The 13,930-nt window shown below is 46.9% G+C and overlaps 5 protein-coding genes across 5 annotated transcripts; 4 read left to right on the forward strand and 1 right to left on the reverse strand.

The window, feature by feature from the left end:
* Positions 1–600: 600 nt before the first annotated feature.
* On the forward strand, positions 601–2,178 carry F5Y00DRAFT_252862 (alpha/beta-hydrolase; the record flags this gene model as incomplete). Its single annotated transcript, XM_048009975.1, has 1 exon — positions 601–2,178. One exon carries the CDS (start codon positions 601–603, stop codon positions 2,176–2,178), a length of 1,578 nt encoding a protein of 525 aa, XP_047865376.1.
* A 466-nt stretch (positions 2,179–2,644) lies between these two features.
* On the forward strand, positions 2,645–3,759 carry F5Y00DRAFT_269430 (uncharacterized protein; the record flags this gene model as incomplete). Its single annotated transcript, XM_048012445.1, has 2 exons — positions 2,645–2,901; positions 2,979–3,759. The coding sequence occupies 2 exons, from the start codon at positions 2,645–2,647 to the stop codon at positions 3,757–3,759; spliced, it is 1,038 nt and encodes a 345-aa protein (XP_047865377.1).
* Positions 3,760–7,023: 3,264 nt separating this feature from the next.
* On the reverse strand, positions 7,024–10,229 carry F5Y00DRAFT_66944 (uncharacterized protein). The gene is made up of 5 exons (XM_048013990.1): positions 10,214–10,229; positions 9,267–10,150; positions 7,365–9,216; positions 7,087–7,311; position 7,024 (listed from the first exon to the last, which is right to left on the reverse strand). The coding sequence occupies exons 2-4, from the start codon at positions 9,819–9,821 to the stop codon at positions 7,223–7,225; spliced, it is 2,496 nt and encodes an 831-aa protein (XP_047865378.1). The 5' UTR covers positions 9,822–10,150; positions 10,214–10,229; the 3' UTR covers position 7,024; positions 7,087–7,222.
* A 112-nt stretch (positions 10,230–10,341) lies between these two features.
* On the forward strand, positions 10,342–11,261 carry F5Y00DRAFT_235714 (uncharacterized protein). The gene has a single exon (XM_048007607.1). The coding sequence runs from the start codon at positions 10,719–10,721 to the stop codon at positions 11,085–11,087; it is 369 nt and encodes a 122-aa protein (XP_047865379.1). The 5' UTR covers positions 10,342–10,718; the 3' UTR covers positions 11,088–11,261.
* A 1,019-nt stretch (positions 11,262–12,280) lies between these two features.
* F5Y00DRAFT_235715 (uncharacterized protein) lies at positions 12,281–13,105 on the forward strand. The gene has a single exon (XM_048007608.1). The coding sequence runs from the start codon at positions 12,302–12,304 to the stop codon at positions 13,070–13,072; it is 771 nt and encodes a 256-aa protein (XP_047865380.1). The 5' UTR covers positions 12,281–12,301; the 3' UTR covers positions 13,073–13,105.
* Positions 13,106–13,930: the final 825 nt, after the last annotated feature.

The following is a 13,930-nucleotide window of genomic DNA, read 5'->3' on the forward strand; positions in this document are numbered from 1 at the left end:
ATAATAAGTAAGGTGCTCATGGTGCATGGAAAGAATGCGATGGGTGTTGACCTAATTTTAGTATACACGGTATATAAGATATTTCAGCGGCTAACAAGGAGACCATACCCTTTATTGTAAATTATCTATTCACATTGAAGGTCAGAATTTACCTATATAGTAGTGATTTCTGCAACTTGGACGTCTCGTCCTATCAGGTGCCGCCCCAATGATGCGAGATGACAGCATTTAGCCTATTCGAGCCATAGCTACAGCAAGGGCCCAGAACATACCCAAAGGTTACAGAGCTTTGGAGGGTTTCATTTATCAAAGTCACATGCAGGGTCCTATTGACGAGAAAGGAAGCTCTTTGAAACTTACAAGTGCCGACATACTGGACATAGAGAGATGATTTGTGCAATGGAATAGTTGCCACCAACTATATACCTCTCCTCGCATTTCATTGACTTATAAGTATGGCCACCTCCCTTTGGGCAGAGATTTTCATCACTGGTAGAAGATATCAGATCCTGGCTGTATGTAGAGCTATATAGCTATAATTAACTTCTCAGAGGCACGACGGCGACGATCGGTCTTAGCTTTTATTATTTTCCATTCATAATGAAACGGCTATTCCTGCTTGGTACTGTTTTCGTGAAGATTCTTGCGGCTAGCCGATTGTGCGATCGAGATGACGGTCCCAGTCTTACGGTAAGGACAATAACTGGAACATATACCGGCCTACAGAATTCAGAATATCCAGGTGTTAGAGAATTTCGAAATATCCCGTATGCGGAGCCTCCTGTTGGCAAGCTCCGATGGAAACCACCTGTACCTCTCCGTCCTTCACGGAGCCATCATCACTCTTACAGATTCCCACCTTCATGTCCTCAATATTTGACCTCTCAGTTATCATTATGGAATGCCAATATTACCGACTTCTCTATCTCAACAGGTGACCAAAGTCATTATGCAGGAGAAATGGCACAGACCACAGCAGAGGATTGCTTAAGCTTAGCGATTTGGACCCCTATTAATACTACATCACATGATAAGCTTCCTGTGGGTTTATTCCTGCCGGGTGGTAGTTTTAGGGGCGGTGGCTTGGATGCCCCCTATCATATGCCAGCGGGATGGGTTAACCGCAGCCAAAAGCACATCATGGTTACCATGAATTACAGGGTTAACATATTTGGATTTCCAAATTCCGCTGGGCTCGAAGACAACGATCTTGGCATTTTAGATCAGAGACTTGCACTAGAATGGGTATATGCGAACATTGAAGCATTTGGTGGTGACTCGAGCCGTATCACCGTATGGGGTCACTCAGCCGGTGGAGTATCAGCAGATGTTTTGAACTTCGCATATCACGATGATCCGCTGGCTGCGGGCTTCTTCTTGATGTCCGGAGCAGCAATGCGTACTTTTGCACAGGGCGACAACGCACTACAAACAAATTTTACATACGTTTCCAAGGAACTTGGGTGTGATTTTCCAGACGACCCAGAAGCCGAGGTTGAATGCATGCAACAGGTCCCAGTAAATTTAATTACGAATTTTGTTGGACATTATGGGGACGAAAACAAGAAGCCATCTTTGTTCTTTCGACCTACTGCTGACAACAAAATCATATTCAAGAACTATACAGAAAGAGCCGAGAAAGGTCTCATATCGAAAGTGCCAGCACTCATTAGCGACACATCGAATGAGCAATCAAGCCTTATTGCCTACCCTATTGACAACTTGACTCAAGGACCTAATAAGACGGAAGTCGACAAAGGAACGTTGAGTGACTTTATTTGTCCGGCATTCAACTCTTCAAATGCCAGAGAATTTAATGACCTCACTACATATCGCTATCAATATGCCGGGAACTACTCAAACTTAACGCCATTCCCTTGGATGGGAGCCTACCATGGAGCCGATTTGCCCATGATATTTGGAAGTTATAACCTTACAGGCGGAGCTACAGAGTTTCAGAGACAGGTAGCAGAGACGATGCAGGACTACGTATTAGCTTTCTTGACAGATCCGGAGAATGGGCTGAAGTCACTCAGTTGGTTACCCGATAGTTCTGGATCCAGCGTTGGTGGTCCAATGGTGAGGTTCGGAGCAGGTGACGTTGTAGTCCAGAGTATCAACGCCTCAGACGTGGATGTTGCGTGTACAGGGAGAGGTCATTACAACTCACGTCCATAGAGTTGAAATTTGAATACAGGTTCGTGGATAAAAATGCGAAATAAAAATCTCCGAAGTTCTTCTCTTTCAAAGCTATTAACCTAGTCCTTTGACTCGTAGAATGAAATATGCGTGAATTGTCCCATTATACCAATAATTCTCGGAGTCTCGACGAACTTCTTATGGTCTTCACCATATGCATGAATGGCTGTGAATACTTAAATGATGATATATGGAAATTTTGAACATATTAAAGAACATATTAAACCTGCCTGCATTGGGGTAGAATATGCTTAGAGTTATTAAGGCTGCCACACTCGTAAGGACCAGACTTACATCTCGTCGTAGGCCCGTACATTTGCCCTGAGGCAGTAAATATTCAGTCTACTTAAAGTAGCACACTGTTTCTGTAGTTTCATTCATAACTTTCCAAACATAGTCACCAAGAAGACTTTACTCGACTCAGAAGCAAACTGCCTATTTCGGTATGACAAACTCATCGGATGGCAAGATCCAGGAGGATGGGATGGTAGCCCTCGCTCCGCATCATTCAGATGATGCGTCGTCTATTGACCTGTTAAAGCTTGCCCAAACTGATAATCCCATTGGTCAAGCTGGAACTTCGAGCACACTTCCCATTACTGCACCAGCATTGCCATCTTTGGGCTACCCGAGCATGTCGCAGCATCCCAGTTCAGGAAAGCGTGGACCTTCCCCAGTTGATACCCTAGAGGGTCCTCAAAAGTAAGTCTTTACGCATCATATGAGCCTTAAAAATGCCTTAATAAGTCTATGCCCGAAACTAATATCACCAAACATAGGAAATCGCGACGCTGGAGAAGTAACCAACCAGGATCTATTATGGATTCATCTTCAGGCCTTCCTACCCAAGAAGCTCTACTGCTCCAAGAGCAAGGAGCAAGTCAACCACCTTTAAACCCTATCAAGCAATCCAAGTCCCAACCTCAGGACAGCGCTTATACGGAAATGTGCTTTGAAGTCGACAATTCCACCCGATCCATCAGTACAGCCAACGACTTCAAGGAAATCAGTGGAGAGAACAAATCAGTGTCCGACTCCGGCATTCTCACAGAGACTGAGGTTGCGTCCCTACCGTACGGCCTTGGCTCCATTTATGCCGAAACCTGTAGACTAAAGGCTGAAGCCGAGCGTCGCGAGAAAGAGATGGAAGCCGAGAAGGCAGCCGAGAAAGCGCGTCTCGCCGCGGCGAAGAAAGCCAACGAATTCCGATGGCCTGGTGACACATCGGCGTACCCAGCAGAGGCTTCCGTATTCGTGAACCCTCCAGGCAGTAGGCTCCGCGCCAAAGCTGTCCACATCGGTACCCCGAAGAGCCATCCCTTGACGTCACGCGTCAGCGTCTACGCCGTCAGACAAGAAGGTAGCGCCGATATCGAGTTCAGAATGGCTCGAGATGGCTCGACCCCAGAAGAAATACGCCAGGGCCCCTCGGTCGACTACAAGCAGATCCGCCTCAACAACTTCTTCAAGGGCATGAAGCAGAGTCAAGCTGACCTTTGGGCCAGGCAGCTGTTGTCTCAGGTTCCGGGCATTAACGACGCTATCGTGAAGTGGAAATAAGCAACCAATAACCGATACAGGGGTACAAGAAGGTTCTTCAAAAGTTACCTGGCTTACTGCGTTGTCTCTTATGTCCTCGCATCACGAGCATCACTTGCTAGACAACCCCCCAAAGTTCGATTGGTCTCTGAGTTATACAGTTGATAGTTGTGTTGACAGACATATGCGCATTGCATTCTAGATTAGGTAGGTAGACCAAGTAGTGATTGTATTGAACTTAGTAACGCCTAGCCTTCTAACCTCTGAGGGCGCTTCGCGCCTCTTATATAGTCGTATAGACCCCTGTAGCAACCCTGACAGAGTCACCCCTCCCTCCAATGGTCCCGTCCTCGGGGCCATGCGACGAAAAGCCGCGTGGGAAGAGGGTAAAAAAAAAACATCGTGAACCTCGTCGTCGCCTGCTGGTCCTAGGGTGTGTACTGCTACCTCGTCATAGCCTCATCGTCAACCTCGTTGCTACTGTTACCTCGTCGTAGCCTCGTCCCATTTTATAGCGTTGATAATAATAAGGTATGTTTGCTTATAGCCTTGTCGTTAACCTCGTCGTTGCCACTGCCTTGTTGTCGTCTCACGGCCTGGTGGTTACTCTCCCCGCTACCCTGTAGCAAGGCATACGCGCTGTCTCGTCTCGTGTCTTCTAGCCTCGTTGCTAGTCTCGCTACTGTCTTATGGCCTCGCTGGCCGTACGCTCGATAGTAGGGTTCTCTCTTGTAACGCTCTCGTCGTCTATAGCCACGCAATTCAATAGTAGGGTGCGCACTCCCTTAGCTATCTCACTGCTGGTCTACCACTAAATCACCTGTTGCCGTACTAGGGTGTGTCCTGGCTATCCTCGAACCGCGTCAAGGACCTCGGCAGTACACCCTTTCAGGCCCCGTTTCTTCCCCGTAGCGTCTACGTGGTCGGGTCGCCGTCCCATAGCTACCTCCTGTTCGATCGTTGCGGAGTCACTACCTACCATTCCGGGTGTCTCCTGGCTATTCCAAAACCGCGTTTGGAACCTCGGCAGTACACCCTTCCTGGCCTCGTTGTTCCCCGCAGCGACCGTACGGCTAATCCCTTACAGGGCTACCTACTACCGTACTGAGATGCCTCCTAGCTATCCTCGAACCGCATCAAGGACCTTTGGCAGTACACCTTTTCGGGCCAGTCACACCCAATCGGTAGTAAGGTACGCACTCCTATAGCTACCTTGCCGCTAACCCGCTACAGAGTCACTACCTACCGTACTGAGGCGTCTCCTAGCTATCCTCGAACCGCGTCAAGGACCATCGGCAGTACGCCCTTTCAGGCCTCGTTATTCCCTGCGGCGACCACAGCTCTCTGGGGACGACTGGGGAAGTCCTACGACCTCCTAGACGTACGTAATTGAGATGATTAATCAGGTCCTATAGCCTCATGACTATAAGGCCTCCTGATCGAGATAACTAGTGGTCCTGGAACGTAGCTAAGACGACTAGTAAGGCCCTAGAGCCTCATAGCCTCATCGCTATAGCCTAGGCCTTATCTCGGTCGTGTAAGGCCGGATCTAGAGCCTAGTCGCTGTGGCTACTCGCTTAGCCTCGTCTAGCCTCGTGTTGATCGTGGAGCCTTGCCCCTGACCCTAATCTCTGTTGTGGGCCGCGTCTCGGTCCTAGAGCCCCACAAGTCTCTAACGAGATCCCTGCTTCCTAGAATGCTTCAAAATGTGGACTGGCAATACTTAGCTTGGGGGCCTCCTAAGAGGTCGCTAGCCCCCTCCTCTCGTGGTATCTACTGTTGCCGTCGTCTCTCTCTCTTCTCCTACTGCTTCGTCGTCTCTCTCTCCCCTCTCATCGTAGCTTCTCGTCGTAGCTAGCCTCCTGCGCCGTGGCGGCAGTCTCCCTCCCTCTCGTCTCGTGATGCTTCATTTCGAGTCATAGCTACTCTCTCGCGATGCCTTCTTTCGTAGCTACTCTCGCGCCGTTGAGGGGTTTCTCGTGCTGCCTCACGGCCTCGGGGTCTACCGCCCTGATAAACGGTCAATGCTGATGGGCAATAGTAGTATGAATCTATTAACGCTTGACCTTCTATCCTCTACGAGGGGCGCTTTGCGCCTCTTATATATCAAGTGAACGCCGATCTATGCCTAATTCATACTAGCTCCCACTATACCCTGACAGTAAAGGGGGCCCACGCCCCAGCCCTTAGACAATCATCACACCCTCTAACTCATAAGACATAATTCAAACTGAAAAAAAAAAGAAAAGAAAAGAAAAGAAAAGAAAAGTACACACATACCTAGAAACTCCGAACGGCGATATATCCCAAGAATAGACTACCCAATGTGACCCACAGGCTAGAGACTGCAAAGCCACCCTGGATATCGCCTTTAGTGATAGACCAAGTAACCCCAAATATACCGCTACCAGAAGCAATCAGGACGACTATGACGAAGTATATTGATCTCCAGTGCCACCCCTCTTCAAAGTAGACTCCCCAGCCGAATTCAACCCGATCTTCGGGCGCCTGCAGCTGCCCGCACGTCCGCTTGGGTAACTGGTTATATATAAACTTCTGCGTCGGGCGGATGCAATCGGGATGACTGAAGTGATGCGATAGATATCGCGGACCGATGGGAGGGACATATTTGGGTTTGACCTCCGGTGCCGGGCGGCAATTGTACTCGGTCCCTATCCTGTCAGCCGGGGGCAGACAGACACAATCTGAGGTACAGACGTGAGCGTGCCGGTGGACTTCAGCAAATTCGCTTGAATCAACCATGAACTATTTTTTTTACGTCAGCCTTATATAAAATATTGCTATGGTCGAAGGACGTACATACCCTTGCCAGAGAGACTCCAGTAACGCTCCGGAGTGTAAGCCAGGACGTCACTTTTCTATGTTTTAAGTATTCTTTCCGAAGGAAGAGTAAAAGCTCGCGATCAGAGGTAATACCTGGGAGACGTTCTTGATGAAGTCTCAATCCGGTCTCTCCGGTGTGGATGCCAAATAGTACGTGCAGCAAATCAAGAGGTTGAAAGGGACTTGATGGAGTGTTAAGGGAAGTAGTCTGGTGTAGTGGCAAGGTACTATTACTTGTCGAACTCCGAGCTGTCGAAAATGCCCTACTTAGCGAACCGAAAGCCCGTTTGACACGTTCTCCCATACCCCGCAGAATATAGGTATTTGGATTCCCCTTTCTGGGTGCACCTTTTTGGACTGCTCCCCGCAAGGAGTCCTGGAGCTTTTGCAGTGACCCTGGCTCTATCTCGACGAAATCATCGAACAATTTAGCACCGCAATCCTTAGGAAGAAATTAGCTATACCCCGCCCATTTGAGTGTTGGGAGGTGGCGATTCAACTTACGCAAGTCCAATCTATACGAGTCTGGCCAGGAGGAAGTTGTGGTTTGGAAAGTGGGAATGGAACCCTGTCAAGTATATAATCCAGGAGACGTGGGAGGGTTATGGGATATGTAAAAGCTGCGAGGTCTTGCCCATTTCTATAAGAACGCAGTTCTTCCTTCGGACGGCCACCATCCCCCCAGGATTTGCGTAAGCTCCCCGTAGCCGTAGGGGGGTCTTTTTGCTTGTTGAGCGTTAGTTTCCTAGAATTTGACCCCTTAAAATAATCTTTACTTATATTGATATTCGACTTGCTTCCTAATTGGGGTTTGTTGGTGACTGTTAGAGTTAGCGCAACGAAGAAAACAATCGATGTCATACACTTGATCCGGTGCTTGTTATACGATGGGAGGAGTGGAACGAGAAGTCGGTTGACGCTACTCCATAGGCTGATCCATAGGACAATCCATAGCAAAATGAAGAGGAGCATTTTATAGAGGACCACCAGAGAAGAATCTTGAACGGAAGAATCCGACGGTTCATATAAGGGCTCGGGTGTGCATATCATTTTAGTATACGATTCTGTTTCGACGAGCCGAGCCTCTGGATGTGATTGGTTTAATTTCGCTTGACCTGTGTCCTGCATCCTAAGACCGACTCCCAATTGAGGGAGAAATGGATTCCTAGCGATTCTGTTCTTCTCCAACCTCAGTTCAATGGCTTTTCGACAATCATCGACGTGAATAATATGGCGCAGCAGTTCTCGTTCCATATCCACGCCTTCTGTATCGCCGATCAACCCGTGGTGGAGAGTCGAGACATTCCTAGCCAGAATAGCTGTGGTGATTCCGCACCAGTATGCCCGTTCTGCTATTGAAACGCTAGGTCGCCCCCTGATCCATTTGTGGACTAAGGGGTGCATACAGTATCGATTCTCTCCCTCTTCTATCACAATGAACGATCTCTGGAGAAGGACTTTTATCGCTCGGTCAAGACGAACTCGTAATTCCTCTTCGAACTCATATTTGTTAAGGAATTTTCCATTTCTTAGAACCAGGGGAAGGGGCGCGGGGGCTGACTGAAAATCTGAGCCAAAATATTGACTTAGTAGAGCAGTAACAGGCTTTCGAAAGCACCCGAACCAACTCCCGTTACGTCCTTCTGCTGGATTCGTTTCTAGCCCCTTTATGGAATAGTTGAGGGCCGCATTAATCAGAAAGTCAAGATAGATATGGTCGAAATGCAAATAGGATAATACGTTGAGAATTTCAACCGCATCCTTGGAGCTTTGTTGCTTATCAGCTTCCAGCGACAGATAGAGTATTTCGAACGGAGTAATAATGCTAATATACCCATCGCCTAGATAATCAGATCTCATCAGCTTGTCACTTTCCCGGAGTTTCCTCCGGTGAGAAGTGATTTGGCTTAAATGACGCCTATGGGAGGCTAAGTAGTTGGTCAAAGAGCAGATACCATGCTTCACTGCATTACCAGCAGCGATCAGGGCTAATGGGGAGAACCCCACAGATTTAGCTATCCCTTTAGCTGACCGCTTGTCGTTAACACGCCATGGGGATGGGTACGCGGCTGCTTTAAGAGCAAGATGAATAGCGTCCTCCTCCGCCATATACCGAACTCCTAAGTACCGCTTACCGGCGGTGCCATAACGGTTGTACCCGGGGGTGCGGGAGGTTATTAGAATACGCCCATGTCGGCCTGTAGGGAGTATATCTTCCAAGTCGATCTCGGAGGTATCAGCATGATCGATTATCAGTAGCCACGGTTCATTCTGTAGGGCCAACCACTTCTTAGCAGAGTCTTCGTCAGGCTCAATACCTACGATCCTCGCAAGATCCGAATAGCCCTCAGACACGCGCTTCCGAGAACTACCATCAATAAAGAAAACGCCCCAGAACAGTCCTCGGAAGTCTTCGGCGTATTTTAGAGCTAGCTCGGTCTTCCCCGAGCCTCCCTTTCCGAAGAGCACAAATCGCTTTTGGCTAAAACATGTTCTATCCTCGAACGCGGCTTTAATCATAGCCTCTTCCTCCCGCCTTGTGTAAATGCTTGAAGTGTGCCGTGGTATAATGAAATACGTGTGAATGGTAAGGGCTTGAATGGACCCTTCCGCAATAATAAGGGCTGTATGAAGCTAAGTTCGACAGTCAGTTATGTGCTTCCATTAAAAAGTCTAGAACATACCTCGGCTCTTTCAACGCCGGAGTCGAGACGAGAAATTTTCCTTTTAGCCAAAGAGATACGGTTACGAAGCGTCGCTATAGTAGCGAGCGTCTCATGTGGTATCGTATTTTTATTTGTTGCAATCGTATGGGGCAAAATGTCCACAACTGAGCAAAGAATGCGGATCGTCTCCATTCGAAGCTGCAACTTTCTGCATCTTTTGATAAGCTCGCACTCTTCGTCAATGTGTTCGAAGGCCGGAAGAGGTTCTCCGTTCTTTTGGAAATGTTTCAGGGGTATTATGGACCCTTCAATGAGCCCACTGCAAGCCTTATAGATTCTGTGAAATCGATCCGCTTCATCTAGGGGGGATTTGGAATCATCCACCGCCAGCTTATTGAGCGAAGAAGCGACGCTGTAGATATCATTCAACAATAACGCCAACGCATTTGAGGATCCCAATTTAGACTCCAGAGAATTGAGTCCCGACTCTTGAAGTTGTTTCGCATGGTTTATCAAATCCTCAGTGCCAAGACTCCTAGAAAGTGAGTGTATCATCAAATATATACTGGACATTCTTCAACACAGTAGTCCATGTAGAGTTAGAAAGGCACGCAGTTAAGAAAACTAGAAAAGTATAGGCCTAGGTATAAAAGTCGTACGAAATAAGCAAAGGACCTTCGGCTTCAATTTATTTGGTAGCTTGGTTTTCGTAGCGGGCTATGCCAAGGTGGCTTTGCAGAGGTAAGCAGGCTGGGGCTGAATTGGGGTAGCATTCGCATATCCATTCGCATATTCAACGTTCAACGTGCTCTTGCATAGGGTACGAACCCATCTTTCTCGAGGTTAGACCCTTCCATACTCGACTTTATCACATGAAGAGTTGCAAACTTAATATATGTACCCTTCATTACCTCAATATCAGCACGGGCCAATATCAGGTATCCATCACAAGGGATCGTGCTCACTCTTCATCAGATCTTCATAAAACTTGATGTAGTACCGGTAGTAATTTGAAGGACTAATCGATCGCAAACCTGAGTGAATTATGTTAGTAGTATTTCAAGTATGAGAGTGATTGCGATTTTTTCTGGATACCCTGAGCAGTGCGTCGTTTGCTCTGTCGATCCCGCGTAAGATTTGTGGTGCCTCTGCGTGGATATTCGTCGCATTTTCTACCTCATATGCACGTTGGCATCGTGACATCAGGATATCAGATGCAACTGCTTTTCTTGCGACTTTACTTAGACGGTTAGTTCTCTCCGGTACTAATATAAATAGCAGCTTCCTTAGCAAGCTTCTGAATTCTCTTCTTACTTACCTACATATTTCCGCTCTACGAAGAAATCCATTCCACCATAGGTTGCCCCTCAATCTACTATTAACTGTAGCGCATTGTCAAGTTAGTATCAATTCCATCAATTCCACCATCATACTACCTAAAGAGAAGACCAGTCGACCATAACCAACGCGATGCGCTTGTCAACAACTTTCAATTTGGTCGCCATGGCCGCCGCTCCCATCTTTCTCCGACCAGTATCAGGATGGTCATTCACTATGTATGATACTGAGGATTGTAGCAACTCGACAAACTCGGACGCGGTCGCAGATAGAGTGGAACGACAAGGCGATGTCGATTGCGACGTAGTCCTAAATGCGGACCAGCATAAATCGGTCCTTGGTGGAGTCCCGGCTGGAAGCGAGTGCCGCATTTCATTCTATCCCGTCAAGGATTGCGGAGGCAGAGTCGCGTTTAGCTTGACACAAGACACTACATCTTGTCTCTCCATTGAGGACCTTGTTGCACCATTGGCATATTATAGCGCTACGGATTGTGCCTAATAAAACAGCTCGAGTATGAAGAAAGTGTGGGGATGTTGTGAGGAAGTAGGATGAAAGAAAACCTAGGAGGTGGTTATGTCAAGGAAAACACTTGAATTGAAAAACATTGAGAGGACAACATTAGAAACGGGCTGACACGGTAACTAAAGTCATATATTCCGTATTACGTATTGCGATCACTGTCACAATTGTGTAGTGTATGTAATCGGTCACCCCACTGCAAAATAGGGGTTATCCTTGTAGACCAAAACCCTTGATGACATAAGCTCTTAGGTTAGGGGCTCACATCGCGCTTAAACGCGACTTGTTTTCTCGCACTACAATTGAACCACTTCTCTTGCAAGTATCTCGATAGCTAATAAGAAGAAAGTAGGAACTATAACCCTACGAAATAGTCCATCTAAATCCCCGTATCCAGAAAAACGTTCCCTTTTTTAGAGTGTCTACGGGGCTGGGTTTCCTTAGTCATGCCTCAATCCAATGACAATGTCGATTTTTGGTCTGTTCGCAGAGCGCAAGAGACAGCACAAGAAGTGAGGATACTATCCATTACATCCCTATTAGGCAATGCCTAGGCTGACTGGGTATTTCTAGGCTGAAGTTAAAGATAAATTAGTCACAAAACTCAAAGAGCATGGCATACTCCTAAATGAGCAAATGGATGCATTTAAACGCGATGTGGTCACATACTCCCAAGAGCATAGTATTTGGAAACACCAAGAACGACAGTTGCGGAGTACTCGGTCTCGCCAAGTTGAGATAGAGAAAAAGTTTAATGACTTATCCTTGCACTCATTTATTTCCGCCGCCTTGGACTACTTTAAAAATCACGTCCCCAACGACCGTTGTATCCGAGTCTTTGAGGATGCCCTTTCAGTCCTTCCAAATAGTCCACAATGTCCGCCTGAAAGTAAACATCGTAATCCTCGTGAAAAGCCGGCAACACCGTTCTCTGCATCTAGAGCGGTAAAGTTTTACATACGTTTTGTTCCAGACATATGTTCTTAATTCTAATCTCTTTCCAGGATCCTGCGTCTATCATGTCTAATGCCGAGTTGATCGATGCTCTTGCAGTAGCAATCAATATGGAACCACGGAAGGCAATGTCACTTCGTGGCCAAATTACATGGTGCGATTCAATAAGTGGCTCGATGTCGGGGATATTGGAACTAGGCACCGGACTCGTCAGCTACGGCCGACTCGGTCGCGATCATATGCTTGCAGATGTTCCTAACCAGTATGTTAGGGATCGTCTAATGGACTACATTGTTACCCAGCTTGAAGACGACCAGAAAGAGCGCGCAAAAAAAGCGGTATTTTCGGACCTTAACGCTACTGAGCTCGAACAATACTCTGCTTTGATTGAGAAAAAGGCGGAGGAAAACAAGCCCAAGACCCGAGAAGAGATGATTGCACGAATAGTCGGAAAAAGGCCACTGACAACCGACAGCGAGAAAGAACGTGTAGTGAATCAAGCTTATGCTTTGGACCAAGTTGATATGGATGATGACCTAACTCCTCAGCCCGGCTTCAGTATCCGAAATTACGAACGCCTAGAGCCGCTCAGTCACTCGGTATTCCGTCCGGGCTTAAGAGAATTGACTCCGGAGGAATCGGTATTAAATACAGGTGTGGATATTGACAAGGACTGTGATCAGATCCGGACTATGATCGCATGCTTTGTCGACGGGAAAGGATGGACTGCAGATCAGTTTCGCTGGACACTAGGAAATGTCTCACGTCAGCAGCTAACAACCTTTCTTCTTGAAAGAGGTCCTAAGCAAGGAGCCAATAAACCGATCTTTCAACATGCATGGGAATTCTTCAAGAAGCGCGAGATGCTGGGTCTGCCTTTGGCGGAAGTGTCAGAAGAAAACGCCATTGTCCTCCAAGAACGCGATATCAATCGTGCAAATAAACGCCAAAGCCAAAGCACTGACGGAAAAGAGAGTAGTTCTAAGAGGAGGCGTACGAGAAGAGCATAACCAGATGAAGTAGAGAGGCCACGGAAAACCCGGATTATACTTTTTTTAAATGTAAATTAATATGTATGGTATGCAATGAAAAACCGGATAACAAAATGGCTACGAAGCCAATATTATATCATGGAATAGTGTTCCTTTGGTAGGTAACCTTAGATTCCGCTGGGTTAGGAAATAAGTGGGTCAGGGGTAGATTCAGGGGCAGATCTACTAGAATTAGGTGTATAAGAAACGCACACTGCCCTTGAAAGAGGATTGGAAGGCAGGTGTTAATAGTTAAATTCATCTACTATGACGCTATGTATGAGCACCGATCAAGGGTTCTCTGACAGATTTGAATCGATTTTCTCATTTCGAGTCCCCAGAGGCCAAATTTAGGTCGAGGTTCATGAGCAAATTTATGTAAAGTCATACCACGAAAGCGAGCTGCTCGTCGATGAGGGCTAATAAGTCAGCACGACTAGCCTTATTCTTCCTCTGCGCGAACATAAAGACACTACCTAGGTAGGTTAGGTATTGAGGTAGTTTCCGAGCGTCTTCTCGCAGATTAACTCCAGCATGGCGCCGAATAGGAACAAAGTACCATATAGAAATGCCTTTTTGAATGAGCCGATATCGTCAATACATAACAACCAAGCCATAGTATATTCGGTAGCAAAACGAACACGTTATCTCTTGCGACTACACTATAGGTTATTGAACACTGTAGGAAATAGGGATAGAATTCCCTGTTGGCCAAGCGGAATAAATACGGGGAAGATGCTACTAACCCTACAGATACTTGAGACAAAGTTCTCTTTGTTTACCTAGCTACAAACTTGTAGTATCTCATAGATCCTTTGTCTAGGAAATTTCAACTTT

Source organism: Daldinia vernicosa (assembly GCF_022497035.1).
Source record: "Daldinia vernicosa strain CBS 139.73 unplaced genomic scaffold F5Y00scaffold_20, whole genome shotgun sequence".
NCBI classification, from domain to species: domain Eukaryota; kingdom Fungi; phylum Ascomycota; class Sordariomycetes; order Xylariales; family Hypoxylaceae; genus Daldinia; species Daldinia vernicosa.

Coding starts and splice junctions, on each gene's coding strand:
- F5Y00DRAFT_66944 (XM_048013990.1), bottom strand. CDS start 9,821: ATGTCCAGTATATATTTGATGATACACTCACTTTCTAGGAGTCTTGGC. Junction 9,217..9,266: donor CCGGCGTTGAAAGAGCCGAG/GTATGTTCTAGA, acceptor TGTCGAACTTAG/CTTCATACAGCCCTTATTAT. Junction 7,312..7,364: donor AGGAAGCAAGTCGAATATCA/ATATAAGTAAAG, acceptor CTAACGCTCAAC/AAGCAAAAAGACCCCCCTAC.
- F5Y00DRAFT_235714 (XM_048007607.1), top strand. CDS start 10,719: ATGCGCTTGTCAACAACTTTCAATTTGGTCGCCATGGCCGCCGCTCCC.
- F5Y00DRAFT_235715 (XM_048007608.1), top strand. CDS start 12,302: ATGCTTGCAGATGTTCCTAACCAGTATGTTAGGGATCGTCTAATGGAC.